Source organism: Macrosteles quadrilineatus, unplaced genomic scaffold (assembly GCF_028750875.1).
Source record: "Macrosteles quadrilineatus isolate MER2022 unplaced genomic scaffold, UCM_ALF_1.0 Scaffold_8__2_contigs__length_117827958, whole genome shotgun sequence".
Taxonomy (NCBI): Eukaryota; Metazoa; Arthropoda; class Insecta; order Hemiptera; family Cicadellidae; genus Macrosteles; species Macrosteles quadrilineatus.
In genome coordinates this window covers 77,390,839-77,408,186 of record NW_026542601.1, presented here as the reverse complement: position 1 = coordinate 77,408,186, position 17,348 = coordinate 77,390,839, and the positions used below count along the sequence as shown (strand labels likewise).

Sequence of the window (17,348 nt, the reverse complement as noted above, 5' to 3'; positions counted from 1 at the left end):
AGTATGCAATTTATACAAATCTTACTAATATTATAAATTTGAAAGTTTGTGAGTTTGTGTGTTGCTCAATCACGCATAAACTACTAGACGGATTGGTCTGAAATTTGGCATGATGATAGCTAACATTTCCTATTAACATTAAGGCATATTCTTATCTCAAAAATCATTTCGGGCTCCGCCCCAGTGGCTCTGTAGTTCCCCATGTTAACTTTATGAGTATTCATATTCAAAGGGAATTAAAGAATTCAGTCAGCTGTTTCAACTTTACAAGTTGGTTCTCTAATATGCAAGAGCATTAAAAAGTTATAAGGTTTCCCAACTGGGTGCAGCACTATTATTATTTAGTTTTTGCATATATGACAACAACTAATTTGAACTAAGCAGCAACAAAAAGCTGTGATACACAATGAGAACTGTCAAGTCAAAACAGGATTGTTTACAGTTAGGTTTGATTTTTTTATTTAATGAATAATTTGAGATATTGTGCGAATGTTTGATAATTTATCTTTTCTATTGTTTAGGTGCAGTGGTAGAACATTATGGCAATGGTAGATGTGTTATATCATACCGTAAATTTGATCAAACTGTGTCCTCCCCCCATTGCAAACTCAAAGCTTAAGTATAGCTGCAATAAGCATTTTATACTTATATACCAACCCCTTACGAAGGACGGGTGCTCTGCTAGTTATTAATATGTTTAAGTAAACAAAATTCTTGCTTCATAAGAAATACATTGGGATTTAGATGGTCTGTGGGGCAAAGCCCGAGGACTTTTATTGCTGGAATTGATGAAAGGGGGCGTCTACATAAAAAATACTTAATTTTGACACATCATTTGTAAAACTCCGTCGATTATTAACGGAGGAGTAGTGTTTCGTATAAATCGCCTTCACGTATTATATATAAGGATATCTATTTAATTATTATAGAGACAAATTAATTTGCTTTAATCTATAGTATGTTTTTGGTTTGTAATTAATGAATGATAAGTGATTTATTAGAATTGTATATATGCTCTGCTATTTATTTAATATACTTCTAAACTGGTTTACACATTTCTGATTAACGATCTATTACAGTTGTATACGTCATTTATTTATACAAACAGCGATTTTATTTTATACTAGCAGAGTACCGTTCTACGTACAGGAATCTTGTAGTAAGTTGAAACCTTCTTATATTCAGAACAGGAGTTTGTTTGCATATTTAGAGTGCATTTTTCCAGATATGCTGGAAAAACTATTTTTGTATAGGAATACATATAAACCTTCGCAAATACAATATCTGACAGTTTCAAGCCAAAATGAATGCTTCGCAAAAAAAAGGCACCCCATCGTGTTAGTCCTTATTTTTATATCTAATGATAAAAATAATTGCTTTATAGATCTATGAGGCATAGCCCTAAGGAAGGCCTGTAATTGGAAGTTACTTTTCACACTAGTTAAAAGTAGTTAAAATACTACCTCAACCTCACTACTGTACACTTTATTCGGGGTGAAATTTTCATTAACAAAGGCACTCTTGTCTTTTCCACGAAACACAAAAAAATAAGGACATTAATGCGTTACCAACAGACATACACACACAAATGCAGAATTGAATTAGGTGATTTGCTACGCTTTAGCCAAAGCAAATTACAAACAAAATAATTATTTGAAAGTTTTGATAGTGTCATCAAATTTTATGATAATCGTATTTCGGCCTAATCAAACTGTAAAATTTTTGTAAATCCGTTGGCAAATATATAAATAAGTAAATAAATACACAGTCCACAAAACATTGATACGTTAACAACGTAAAGCTTTAAAAATTCATGATGAAAAAATCTTTCACTAATGTGTTATTACTTTCATAGCTGAACTAACATTTTTGAGTCCAGACAGAAATCCAAAAAAATATACAGTAAGACATCAATTAAACTTAAAAAGCAATAAGGTGCAGCACTAAAGATAACAAAGTTGTAAATAGGGAAGTGTTTGTACGTAAAAATTATTCTTACTGCTACCACAGGTTCGAAGAAAAAGTACCAGTACCAAAAACCAACGTTTATAGTTAAGAAAAGAACTATTAGTACTTACGACCAATTCAAACTGCCCTTCTAATCAAACTGTATTATTGGTGTTAATCCGTTGGCAAATCTATCTATCTATATATTAATAGGCAAGCATGTTTCTTTAAAACCTTTTTTCTCAGCTCGTGTGCATCGTAGGTAAAATCTACGCATACCGTTAGAAAGCTGTTTTCCCCGAGGTGTGCAGAATCCCTTTATAAATTTAAATAGGCTCAAAGATAAGCACGAAAAATGAGTTTAAAAATTTGAAAAAATTAACATGGATCGTATGCGTTGCCATGCTGGTGACGAAATAACAACGAAATATAAACAGAAAATCAAAACAAATGGAAGAATCTCCAATCACATGTTTTATTTACAGTGTGGGGTGAAAATAGAGAAGTGAGTACATTACATATTTTTGGTCGAGTTTCGACCACTGGACGACCTCTCGTATTTATTTAATACGCAAGCAGGTTTTTTGTGACAATTACTCCTCCTAAACTACTGAACCGATTGACATGTTTTTGGTGTCAATGGAAAGAGTTTAACGTGAAGTTGTGCAGGAAACTTAATTTTTAGCGAAATAATTAGAGGGTGAGGCCCTGGGGCCCTTTAAAGTTTTGTATTTCTCCATAAGATTAACATGGGAAACAAATATTGTTATGAAACTCCAGCTGATGTCAGAAATGAAAAGCGAAAAGAAGAACATATGTTAATTTTAAACAGTCAATAAGTTTGCTAATTTAACAGTTTGCTACAAACATTTGTTGACTTGGTTGAAATGAAATATTTACTATTTGAATTTGGGTTGGTGTAAATATTACAATGGAAAAAGCGAGAGAGCCTGGATAAATTGATATACTAAAAAAAAACTGAATTAACACTGTGCAACATTTCTTAGTAATCATTGAAAGAGCTGATTTGCAAACTATGGAAACATAGGAAAGTCATAGAACACCACCAAGGAGAAGAAATAGAAACAATGTATTTTTATTTAATACTTATAATCGTTATTAAGGACAACCTAATGCGGGTATGAGTAAGGCTATTTGTAGAAAATACTAAAAAACAAGATCAGCTTTTGAAAAATGATAAGATATTTACAAGAAATGTTGATTATATCGATCTGTTATGTACATATTGAGTATTCTATAATCTTTGAGTCAAATCTTTTGAAGCCATCAAACATTATGACGGTTATTCGTTTAAAATAACCCCTGTAATACTTAGCAATTGCTCGGTTTCGAGCAACAGGGTACACTAGTAATAAATAAATACACAGGGAACAAAACATTGATACTTTAACAACGTAAAGCTTTAAATTTCATGATGGTTTGCTCAAAAAATCTTTCACTTGATGTGGTATCAGTACCGAAGTTATTAATCTCCCTTGGTTTTTTTTAAGTTTTCGAAAATCTAAGTTATTTCCCATTAATAGCATTATTTGTAAGCAACTTTTAATGTTAACATATTAATGACAGTTTGAAGAAACCACCTTTATCCAACCAAAGGTTTCTTATTTAAAAGATTACGTAATCTTTAAACCTAACGTAGATCGGTATATCAAGGAAACATTCGGAGGAGATGTGACAAAAAACGCACAAATCTGGGGTTTTGGACGTTTGTAGTTTTACTTCCTAAGTAGGAAGGCTATGTATTCTAAAAGTACCGATATCGTTGTCGAAATTTGGTAGTGAATAATTCGGCCTACGTAGGGCCTGCCCAAGAGATGGGCTATGGGCCAAGATTTGCGGTATGGTCCAGCGATTGCAGCACAAAGAGGTAAGAAGAATTTAAAAGTGACACATTGGAAAAGCGAGTTTAACTACATCTGTAAGTTAAACCTCTGTTACGATCACAGCGAAATCAGAAAGATCACAGCAACATCAACGATCACCCTTGCAGTTGTGTTTTTATACTTTGCATTTTACACAACTGTCCTTGAAACGCAGTCAATGAGTGGAAACCTTTTTGTAAGCTATTGGTGACGATTTTTTAAAAAAAATATAAGTTTCCCAGGACTATACAACACTGATTCACGGTCTTTTCCTTGGTTATCAAAACTCAAGTACAATCGTTGCACTTGCGATTAATTAAACCGATTAAGTAAGGCACAACGTTTTTAATCTCACTTAGTTTGGATGTGCTTACAAAACTTGATCGGAAATGGTTGCGGTACTGTATTTGTAAACAGTATTTAATGTAAACATATCAGTGACAGCTAGAAGTGGGAACTAATTTAAACAGCTGATCGTTATTTCATAAAATGTAATAGTAAACATTGAAAGAAAATTTGACAAAAATCGAACAAAATTGTGTTCTTGATAGTTCGTTATTTTGTTTTCAAAGAAGCGAAGCCATGTTTTTATAGCCAAAGACACTCTCAATCCAGTAAATACAGAAAATGATTTGAACGGTACTCTAGTTTTCTAGATTTCATGTAATTCTTCAATAATTTAAATGTAGTAGCTAAAAAACGTGTATTTAATTGAAGTAAATTAATATAGGCATATTTATATTCACTGTACTGTATATAAACAAATATCGATTGAGAAACAAACAATTACACGTAATAAAAAACCTCACTAGTCCGCTGCATTGTGATAGCTGGAAATCGTCGGAATAAAAACCGCCGCTACAAGATACAGAAGTTGGTACGCCTACAGCGCCCTCCACAGCTGCGCGCGCCGCTGGCACTGCTGCTCAACACATCCCCACCTAAAAGACGAGCAAGTGGTATGTCGGCCGGGTCGATTGACGACAAGTTGGTTTCTCGTATATAATAATTTAGTTTTACAGGCCGGTCAACTGGACTGACGATGAAATAACTTATCGACGTACTGGTTTTCAGTATTTATCTATTTAATTAAAAAAGACGGTCTAGTGGCAAAACGACCAAGTATCTTGTCGGTCAACTGGTGGCCCCCCAATGTTTATCATAACAATGAAATATAAAGTGAAAATCGTCAAAAAAATGTCTACACAAAATCAGACAGAAAGTGAAAAAATAGAGAAACTACAAAAACAAAATTGGGAAAATATACTACGATGTAAATTGTATTGGATTATAAGTCGTACAAGATCTCCACAAGCGAAAAGATATACTATGTTTTCTACTCATATTTTTTGTACGTCAAATTGAACATTTTAAGCATAACAGTCATGGTTTTAAAAGACAAATAAATTTTAACCAATTACAAAATATCATCTTGCAGTTTTCTCCACCTCCGAATTCCACACTTAGATAACAGAATCTTTAATTCTCAATCGGATTCAACTCTCGCGTGAGTGTTGGAGCTAAACGATTTCGAAGTTGTAAACGGAACGAGATTCAAATCAAGACTAATTTCCCCAGAGGACGAGCGTAGACCATCCCTTCGCTGTCTGTCTGTACACGCAACAGATACAACCCTTCTACATCAGCTGTTCATCCCTTAGGACCTGTGAGGTAAGTGACTAGATCACATGACACGGTCATTGTTGCTGGGGCTGCTAGTCAGCTGTTTGATTGTTGAGACACGAAATTTTGGGGATTTAGTAAATTCAGAGGGTTAAAGGATTCACGTTTTCTTTCTTGTACTTGTCATGAATAAGGTCAAGATTTCTTTTGGTATCGGAGAAAAAGAAACCTATTCTCCCCTTTGAAAGTATGCAACGTAAATAATTGTCTTTTCAAGAGATCTTTTAATTTATTTGAAGTTAGATGGTATATGATATTTTTTCTTCCATGAACAGAGTTTTGAGTACCTAAGCTGCAAACCAAGGAAATATGAAGAAGTTCATTGGTATTTGCCTTAATATGAGAGTACATATTGTAGAGAATACCAATCTGAATCATTTGAACAAGATTTCGAGATTAATTAAGTTATTTTAGATTAATTAGATTAGTTTATCTTTAGTATCTTGTAAATTTATACGAAACTATTTTGTCGTTTGGATATTTTATATTAAAAGTGAAATCCTTTAAGTAAAAGTACTATACTGTTTTAGTTTTTCATAAAACTGTAAATTCTTTAAAACTGTAATTTTCTTTAATACGTTTGTAAAAACTGTTCTTTTCTGTTCTCTTCTGCACGATCCTATATTTTTCTGAGTTTTGTTTTACCAAAATAATTAGATTGACTCCATCATAATATAGAGAATAATTATACGTAGCTATAGACAAATAATACAATCCCTATAGCATATACGAAATTAGTACATTGGTATAAGTTCGTCTTTCTGATGGTTTCATTACTTAACACAAATACACAGTATTTCTGGTTGAACTGTGCCAAATACATGCAACAGATAATACTTGAACTATGAACCTATTAAGATAAACCTATCAGGTTATTAATCATTAATAAACACTCTAAGTGTGAAAATAGATCAAAAACCCTACTTTTTATCTACATTTGTTGGAAGATTGAAATTGCTAGATTTTATTAATGCCCCTTTGCACCACGGTATGAATGAACTGACAATGGCAAACTGTCCATACTAAAACAGTTCTAAAGCATTGATCCAAAAACACTACTAAATATGTTTACCATTATTTTGTTCCTGAAGGCAATATTAAGGTGACTATCTGGGGGGGGGGGGGTCAGTAGGGTAGTGTACGTTTTTCTCTTTACTATTTATATTCATAATTTCCCCAACTTTAAAACATTTCAAGAAAATATAACGAAGTATATTCATCAAAATTAGTTGCGAGTATTTACCCAAACAGTGAAGTTTCTTGACAAGTAATTAATTTATCGCATGTTTTAACCTCTGTAATCTTAATTTGTATTTTTCAAGAGATTAAAGGAATAGTGGATCAAGTAATGTGCTCTACGCCTCTGTATATTTTCTTCTTCTTCTCCCAACTGTTACACCACAATCCATCATAGAGTACAACTTTTATTCCCAAAGGTCGTGTTACGGATGCCTGGGGCGCGAGATGATGTTCGGAATGCACTCAAAGATTTATGGGGACCACCAACGCCCGCCCTTAATTGACAAGGGCCCCTACAAATAATCTTCACGCCTTCCCCACGGCTTGTATTTGTTTTATAGCCCCTCAGCTGACTTCTGTTTGTACTTGCAACTCTTGTTGGACTCAAATTATAACTCTTTTCCTGTCGATCAATCATGATGGCTAGAAGGGTCAAAATGTGTGGAGTGAAAAGTGGAAACGGACTATCAGGAATATAGATTATTTTTTTATGTCGGTTAGGGGCTATGTTATGTTTAAGTTAGGAAAAAATGATTTATAGACATTTTTAGTTTTGGTTTTTTTTCTTATTAGAGGAATTAATTTTTAAACGAAATCCCCTAAAAACAAGATTTTTAGTTAAATTACATGAAAAAGATATTAGGTATTTCCTCATTTTGTGTGTCTAGGAAATTTTCTCCGTTTCAACATGGTATCCAATATTTTTATTCATCAATAAAACAGATAATTGTCACAAAATTAAATTTTAAGAGCTAGAACGCAAAGTTGGCTGTTACTTTCGATACATCGGTGAAATCCGCAAGTTGGATAGCGGAGGGCGCTAGTATAATAGTACCTATGTTTTCTGTGGTTTAAATGTCCGCTACAGAAAATGCCTACATTCTTACTGTTATTTTTTTCTACGAAAGCAGTTAAAATTCAATCTTGGAGCGATACTGGCATATATCATATTGCAATATACTTGAATTTTAGTAATTTTCATTCATCCATAGTGCTACGTTTAGACTTGAAATATTACAGAACAGTATAGTTGAGTGTTGAGAAATGACCAGTGCGATTTAATATTGTTTTAACCGAGCCCATTATACTTAAGAAACTTTCACAAACAATTGACGTTAACATTTGGATACAAGGACTATCTTTTGTTGCGTCAAATAGCAAAATGCTCAGTAAAATGAAAACATTTAATAAAACAATTTTACACTGTTTTTATAGTTGAATAACTGTATTTTCTGATACATTATTAGTATGCACTCTATCTACAGGTTTTAAAATGTCTATACCAAGCTAAAATGAACATTGCAGACAACTTATTCCACCATGAACCACCTTCATAGGAATTTAGTGAATGATCTGATAAAATCATCAAAACATGAATAAAAAACTAATAAGCTTAAAAACGCAATAGATGGCTACATTTATAAGTCTGAAAAAAAAAAAATTACAGCACGTCCATCCTTACTAAATTATATGAAAAAATGCACAAATCCCAGGACCTCCTAACAGCTGATTATTTCCCGGTATAAAACTGTTGACGGTTGGCACCACGTGGTGATCATTACAGTGACAACGTAACACCTTGTGGTGTGTTGGTGTTGGTAGCACTGATTTACTACGCTGCACTGACAGACAGACAGACAGACACACGATATACGACCACCATTGGTGGTACAGACTAGCACGCTACAGTCACAAGGGGGAGGTCACACGTCACTTGCAAGGATTAACACTCGGATCTCACTTCCAAACTTGCAAGAAATGTTATTGGGAGGAGTTTAAGATTCAGGAGTTGGTTGAGGGGGGGGGGGGGTTGATTGTGTTGGAAAGTTCTGTGTAAGATGCAAAGATCTGATTGTGACGATTTACAAAAAATATGTTTATGTAGTTTTTAAACCAAAAGACGTAAGGAATGAGTGAGAACGAAATGTGACTGTAATTTTCAAAGGAAGCAAAACCTTCAGTAAATCACAAATTGTTTGTTAGTTTCATTTGAATGTTTATTATTTTTAAGTTTACCTATGTATTTATTTGTTGCCACTTTGCATAGAAAAGTTGTAAACGAATTGGTATTTTCTGGATTTTAAAAATTATTTAGAAAGAAAATGTTTAACGCCATATTGTGCTCATTTTGTGTGGATAGTAGCTTTGACTATTAATACAAAATAGTCAATGATAGTAGTGATATTCACGAACACATGACAGTTTTTTTTCTTAATATTTATTATATGGAGGCTTCATTGAAAAAGAGTATCAAAATCGACGCTTTATCGTAAAAAATGCTTGAAAAAATTTTCAGTTCAAATTAGTGGGGGTCAAGAGTTAATACCCTATTTAACATATATAAAAAGTATGGAGGAAGACTCATTTACTACTTACTTATGTTAAATATAATTATGGATAAATATATATTCCTTGTTTACACTTAAGTTACTAGTACTCCACAGAGTACACTGAAGGCAGCAATGTTGCCAACAAGCAAAGTGTAAAAGCCCCCAACCAATCAACAGTGTCCTTTGATCATATGGGAATGCCAGGTCAATTATTGACTCCCGAAATACCGTGTTGGTGGCAACACTTCGAGTGGTAATTATCCAGCCACATCAGTCGACACATTTATTTGTGGCGTAATGTTGCACGACTGGGGCTAATGCGTGCCACCATTAGGCTCACATCAAGTATTCTATAATCTGCCGTTGGGCGACACTAACGTACCTCTCTCTCGCTCTCTCTCACTTCTACATTGATTTAAACACTCTTTTAAACTGCCAAACGAGCTGCGCGAGCTTTCTAGTAATTAAATTACGGCACAGTTCCTAGGCGGAGTCATATTCAATGGCTGTGGAAAACTTCCATTTGTAAGTGTAGAAGTGTGGAAAATTAACATCTTTTTTATTTGTGAATTTATTAATAAATTAAAATATTATTTTCATAATAGACTAATAAGCAAGCTAAAAGCTTCGTGTCATCTACGGTTCTCGAGCGGCAATGACGTACTTTGCGCTCTTAATACACACATACCGGTAGCTATTCCCTTGCTCTCAATCAGTTCTCTATTATTTTCCCACTACGTACGCTAGTGTTGATTTAACATATATTTTTATAATTTAAATCAGCTGTTTTACTGTTCAACAATGAAAATGATATAGACATAGCTAGTGTTGCTGTATTTCAGCATAGTGCGTATTGACTGCAAAATAAACATAACCTTAAACGTATAATTATATATTGCCAGGAACGTTTTTCTTAAACACATCTGCTTCATTTCTATATTTGAAAATATTAATTAGGATTTGGATACTATAATAGTAGACATCTCATCTATATGTACCAACTGTAGCTAATTAAAAAAAACATAGTTAGTTGTGTGAGCCAGTTACAGTATGCGCTAATGTCTGAAATTATTTTTTCCATATTATTTGCTGTTGCTAACATATTTGATGGGTTGGATAGTTGATGGTTGCTATAGCTCACTATGAGTCTTGCCAATAGTTTGACTTGGTTAAGTGTGTGTATTCGATTAAATTAGATCAGCGCAATATGTCGGTGGCTCACATCAACTACGATGATTTTGATAAAAAAACTGGTGACAACTTTAACACGAGGAGGGAATGCCTAGTTATATGAATAGTCAAAGGTAATAGTTTGCACTTTACTGAGGTCTGTTATCATGTTACTGACCAGCTGGTTCTGGTAGGCTGTGACGGCGGTGAAGACAGACTCCGGGTAGACGAAGGTCTTGAACTCCTCAGTGTCCAGGTCTGTGATGGCAGCGGTGACACTCCCCTCGTGTCTCTTGACGAGGTGGATACGGGGTTGGTACTTGTGCATGGAGTTGAGCACCAGCTGTGGACAGAGGACGAGGGTGTACAACAAGTAGTGGAGGTAATGACATAGATAAAACATACTCCCTTAGTAGATTTCCCATCCTCATGGAACAGCTGAAGCCAATTTTATTGTTAGTTTTGTCTGGTTTTCTGTAGATGTCGTGTTTTGTTTACAATTTGTTTCTATTATTTTAGGGTTAGTTTCTCTTTATTTGTGCCTAACTGTTCGGTTATATAGCTAATGGACGAGTTATTGGTAATGTTTGATAGTTTTATTTGGTTAAACGAGGGGTTTTTTATGCACGGAGTGTTGCAGGAACAAACAAATCATGTAATTGTTGCAGTTTTAAGTACTCTTACTTAGTATTAGTTTATTTGACTTTTGCCATACATGTGTCATGTTCACGGAAATAAAGCATTTCATTTAATTTTAAATTACTGAAATAACAAGAAACTAATAGTAAACAAAAACACGACATCTACACCGGACAGAGCTAACAGTAAAATTGGTTCAGCTGTTCCATAAGGATGGGAAATCTACTAAGGGAGTATTTTTTATCTATAGTAATGCCAAAAATCATTCAAAGATTGAGTGAACAAAAGTGGGCTGTCCCCCTATAAACCTAGAGGGACTCGAGATTGAAATAGCAAACTGTGTCCGTTAGATAAATTCAGTAATTTAATCTTCCTAAGCGATGGAATGACAGATTCATTTCAAATTTCATCCAAAGATACACTTTAGTTCTATATCTCACGAAATTTATATTAAACTGTTGTGGATCATATCAGTTTTGTATTGTAAGTAACAGTTTATGCTGTTTAAAGGTTTATTGTGGTAAATTTTCATCACAAATAGTAAAATACAATACACAACGTTACCAGTTTGTGATTAAAAATTATAACTTTGAAATAGTATTCTAAGATTCAAGCAAAATTTGTAAAATGTTATGGTGTGAGCAGTTTTAGTCATATTCCCATCATCCTTTGTGTTATCGATACACTACAAACAGTAGAGTAAATATCCCTTTTAGTCTTAGTGTAATTCAATTATTTGTTTCTAAAGCACTTTACAAACATATTATCAAATTCAAAAACCAAAATTTCTTCCATAAATTTAGTTTCGGAATAGGAAACCCCCCGGTGTGTAGGGCAAGGCGTTATATTATTAGAAATGGTAGAACAATACACTGTAATAAAAACAATCATACATAAATCTAGTATATGTAGCAACAATTTTACACTTGAACACTTTTACACGAGTATATAAAGTCAATACAAGTCCGTAATATATCTAGTTTAGACGGAAAATTTTAATAAAATTGCTTAAATACAGTACAGGAATTGTTGAGTTGACACATATTTTTTCTAAAAATACAACTTCATACTAGGCAATCATGTTTCTTGAAAATTTTTTTTCTCAAACTCTTTTTTCGTGTGAATTGCAGCGACAATCCACGCATGTTAGAAACATTTTTTTTGTAGATCTACATAATCTCTTTATGAATTAAAATATGCTCAAAATAACCACAACAAAATAATTAAAATTGTTTTTTTTTAATTAACATGGGCCTTATGGGTTCCCATGCTGGTGACGAAATTTAAACAGAAAATTAACACAAATGGAAGAAATTCCAATCACATGTTTTATTTAGAGAGTCGGGTGAAAATGGAAATAGTGTGAAGAAGAAACATTGCATATATTTGGTAGAGTTTTCGACCACTAGACAACCCCTAGTTCTAATTACTGTACATTTAATCAATATATTCCGGTAACAATTAGGATTGAATCATAAAACCTATCAGCCATAATCGTGGATTTGCCAACATGATCACCGAGCGTTTGTAAACACCGAATCGAAGAAAGAACGACAGGCATAATCGTAAAACTTGACGAGGCCGATTGCATAAAGACGGGCGATGCGCTTCTGAATCAGATGTCTGAAAATGTCGGCCGGCAAACATTTATTGATATCAGTAAAACGAGTAGATTCACATCAAGTCGTAGCTTACCCGCCGCATTGCATTGGCCCCGCCATACATATGGAGGGCCCGTAAAATTTTATGCCCTGTGGGGACGATTGGGAGTTGCCGTATTTTGACTTGAGTTACGATTCACCTTAGGGTTTCCGGATGCATTTTGGATATCTACATGTGGTCCGATATTTGAAAAACGACTGGGGTGAAAACCATAACTCCATATAAGCGAATTTGTTTGCGGCATAAATATTTCGGGGGATCGAAACTTGACTAGGCAATATAGGGTTTTAATTGGTGATGTATTCTGCCAAAGTACTACAGTAGGTACTACTTTTAGGTGTTAAGAGTCTTTTCTGAAGCTAACAAAATAATTTTGCAAGAAAAGTAGTCTGTTTAAATTGGTAAGGCGATTTGTTGGTTGATTATCTTGGTAACTGACCAAATAACAAATTCTCAAACAAGGAATCTATTTGCTGAGCTGGAAACTCTAATCTGAAATGTAGTTACCGTGCTACATATCAAATGAATTATTCCCATTCAAAGATTGCTTTAAAAATATAATATGCTTCGAAGTTCCTGCATGTTTAAAAGTATTACATAGAATTTTGTGTGTGTCATTTAGATTTAATCAAAGCCTAATTTTGGAAGGTGGATTTAGTTTCGAGTCAAGTGACTAGAAGTAGACTTGCATGATTGCCAAAGTGATCAAGAAAGGTCAACTTTACCATAATTTGTATAAGGTATCAACCATTCAACCATTTTCAAACTATGTAATCTCAAAAGATCAACTCAGCAGCACCAAAACCCATCCCTTGAAAGTGCCTTGAGCTTTCCTAAAGCTATCAAACATACTCACATGGCCGTTCTTGTCCATCTCGTTGTTGGTGAGTTTGACCTTCTCGAAGGACACGACCTGCTTCCTCAGCTGTTCCCCGGTGAAGGGAGAGTCAGGATGCATGTAGAGGCGGCAAGGCGCCGGAGGATCAGCTTTGCCTGCTACCAACCACGAGGACCGATGGTAGGTGTACCTGTACCTCTTGTTGTCCACGGGGACTACGTCCATCAGCACGGCGTACCTCTGGTCCGGCCTCAGACCCGTGAAGGATACTCTCAGCGTGGGGAACATCCGTCTGCAACAGGGAGACAGGATAAGCACGAAGTTTTGCTGAAGAAGTTGAGTTGGTTTAACAACAAGTTTCACCTGATCTTCCGTCTGGAATAGGATTTTCCTACAGAGGGATCTATTAGTGTTGAGAATGTCACACTGTTTTACAAAGAAGGTATTTACAAATTGCACCTGTTCTCAAAGACACTCTGATCCCAGAGGTGACCTACTGGATAACTTGTTCCGAAATAACCTTGAACAAATCTCCCTGGGTAATGGGTTGTTTTTAAATTTCAAAAGACTCGTCGCTCAAATTCGTCTAAAATGATTGTAGCGTAGGCCTATACAGTACATAAATAATATGCCTTTATAGTTTTATCGGGTTTGAGTATCATTCCTAATTAAATGGATACGATTTGCATGAGTTATTGTGCTGCAGGCTTTCCGTATACATCGTGTCACAATCTTAATAAAGATTTTCGCCTCACTTTTCATTCACAAGTACTAATGGATCTGTAAACTTGAACGTCAACCAATCTTCAGTTGCATCAGGAGCACTACACAAAGCCAAGAACACCTAGATACGCCAATAACTCTTTAATCCTTAACTCATCAATCTGAACATCACATTCGCGTCCAGGCCCATCGACTCATCAATACCCCATAACTCAGAGGCGTCGCAGCGCGGCGTGGCGGTGGACTTTGACAAATCGTCACCGCGTCGGGACGCCTGCCTCTCTTGGCACAACGACGCTTCTCTCTAATTGAGACGCTATTAGTACTGCCTCCTCTATTACACTCATCTAATTACCTTTGTCCAACCGGCTGTTTGACACTTGTGAAAGCCTCATTTAACCGGGAGAACCAACGACCCGGCTACCGCAACGAGTTGCCGCCTCCTTCCTACTGAGTTATATCGCGCTCTCCCGGCGTTTCTAGCTTGTGGTAGAGATGAGTTTATGGAGGAATCAAATCTGGTTGATGTGGATGTGGCGTGGAGTATATTTATATATAAAGGGAAAATGTATGGAGTATTGCGGATTCCAGAAACATGATCATTTTAGTTATATAGATGATTATCTACATCCTAGTCCACACAAAGAATATTCGTAGAGATTGTGAATTGTCAAATCAATTGATGAAAAGTGACATTTTTATTCGTGGAATTATACTTACTATAAGACTTTTCCAACATTTCTTGTGTGTTTAAACTACACAACGTTTCTGGAGGTGGATTAACTCCTTCCGTTTTCAAGTGAAAATTCTATTCTACATTATCCTAAGTAAAGCCCTAAAAAAAGTAGTTGCTTTTGAAAATTTAAGTGTTTGGATTTCAGTTATTTTCATTACTTTAAAGTAAGCATCCTCAAGTTGACATTCACAAACCCGTTTTAAAGGAGTTTTTTTTTTCGAACAAAAGGGTAAAAAAAAATACTACTCATGTGATTATGGTATTATCGAAACAATCTTAAACCGAATGAGTAGAACCTTTACGTAAATAACATCAAAACCTACAAAAAAGTGTTTACCAAACGCAATCCTATTTATTTTCAAAGGAAAGCACATCCTCAAACAATTGCTAGTTTCGCTCATTCTCAGCTGGATTTTTCCCCTCGAGTTCGAGTTCGATTCCACCTTTCACACGGTCGTGGCATAACAAAAACAGTAAACGACACGAGGATGATTATCGTTTGTGTTTATGGCTCCGTTTTAATCGGCGTTCGCGTGACGATTCCCGCTAAAATTCAATTCCGGCGGGAATATCGCGTGTTCGGGCGGCTTCTGTACAACCTCTGTCTGAATGAGACTATTGATGAGTCCTCAGTCGACCTTTGAGTCTTTTAATCAGTCTATGGCACTTAGGAAATTGGATAGTCAAAGAACACAGATAGTAAATATTGTTTTTCTTAAAAATGTGTTTTTATGCGGTTGTAGCTGTAGTCAAATTGGAGGTTTTACTTGCGTTATAGTATAATCAAAAGATTAACCTTACAAGTACTTTGATTACAGTCGCTTCTGGCAAGCTACCTTATACTATTTTGGACTAACTAAAGAATCAATAAATTGGTGACGAAGTAACCTTGTGATTTTCTCCTGGTTGGATAGTACTTGAAGTTGGAATTGTATCTTCCAAAGTTTCTATAACATCCTAATAACTTATGAATGACACGGGTTTCTCTAAAGTGTTTAATTCCCCGCAATAAAATATTAGGAGATTTTCATTTTAATCGTGTATAAAGAAAAATTACATAATAGCAGTAAGAATTACCCTTTAGCTTATGTGTTTGGACGTTTAAAGGCAATAATTCCCGAGGATGAGGCGAAGAATTTTTAGGTAGTAAACTAAAGAGCTATGCTTGATTTAGACGAATGCGTATACTGTTACATATTTAACGCATGTTTGCAAAAGTTCACCAAGGCATAAAACATAACCTGTCACAAAATAGCAAAAGCTGGAAACGCCGTAAAAGGCAGTAGTCTTCGGAGCGGCAACTTGCATATCGAACAACCCTCATCGTCGATTCACGCGTCCGTCGTTCCCGTGTCAACCAGCAGTTCAGGATCCGTCGTTCCTTATCCAGCAAGTTGGAAACTTTTTGAATAACTGACGAGCCGCATTACCTGCTCTTGCTGATTTATTTAATACGCCTCGAGGGCTGAGTTGAAAGTTCTGCAAGTCGCGTCGACAATGTTTCCTTCGTCTGTCGCTTGTCTGACGTCTCAACTCTTTAAATAACAGATGTTCTTGTGAATTGGAAAGTTCTTGTAACGTCAGTCCTTCAGTCCTTGAGTTTTCTGAGCAATGTTTGTCCTATTTCACATTTATATGCTGTAACAGTTAGGTGGCAACAAAACCGCTTCGTTTGAAGATTCCTCAAGTCATAGTGTGAATGAAATTGTGAAAATCTTTACCAGGGGTAGGATTGTGAGTTGAGTGTTATTAGTAATAGGCTACTCATAGAAATACAAATTTAAAAAAATAAGTGTCGCAGTTACTGCAAAAAATGTTTACATGTATTATAAATACATGGTCTGTTATCTTTGAGATGATTCAGTAACTGCGTTCCAGTTTTTACAAATAGTTGAATGTGTTCAAAGAATGGAATTCTAGAGTTGGACCTTTTCATCTAACCAATGTATTTATAGATGTTTGATATTTCCTGATAGCGGAAATCTCTCACGCACGGACAGTAGCCTATGTGAGAGGCATTTCATATTTAATTACTAAGTCAGTATATTATTTTAACATAACTAACTAATTGCATTACTATAAAATTGATACTGACAAAGTATTGTAACAATGTATTACTTACTGAAATAAAAATGATTTTGATTTGATTTGATTTTGATTAATGAGTGTAATTCTACCTCGCCAAGTACAGGACTCTTTCTACATCCATAAGCTGAATGTGAAGTTTAAATTAATTTACATACAACCTAATCAATCTGAACGGAAATGATAACATTGTGAACTATACCATTGCTGATTAAAATATACAACCACTATGTGAGCTAGAAAAATTATTCATCATCGTCCAAATAACTTCATAAAGAACGTCACCAAGTTATCACTATGCATACTGTAAACCAAATAAATACAAAATTAAAAATGCAAATACAATGAATTTGACATCCCAAACTAAACACCTACAACCTCAGTTTGACGGAAGCTTTGTTAACTTCCTCCAT

At 35.0% G+C, this 17,348-nt stretch overlaps 1 protein-coding gene across 1 annotated transcript in view; it reads right to left on the bottom strand.

The window, feature by feature from the left end:
* LOC129000929 (T-box transcription factor TBX20-like) overlaps positions 1-17,348 on the bottom strand; it is a 55,105-nt gene that overhangs the window by 9,395 nt on the left and 28,362 nt on the right. Inside the window, exons 3-4 of the mRNA XM_054428014.1 lie at positions 13,410-13,683; positions 10,431-10,595 (exon numbers count right to left, since the gene is read on the bottom strand). Coding sequence (XP_054283989.1) covers positions 10,431-10,595; positions 13,410-13,683 — 439 coding nt within the window. The remainder of the gene's footprint in view (positions 1-10,430; positions 10,596-13,409; positions 13,684-17,348) is intronic.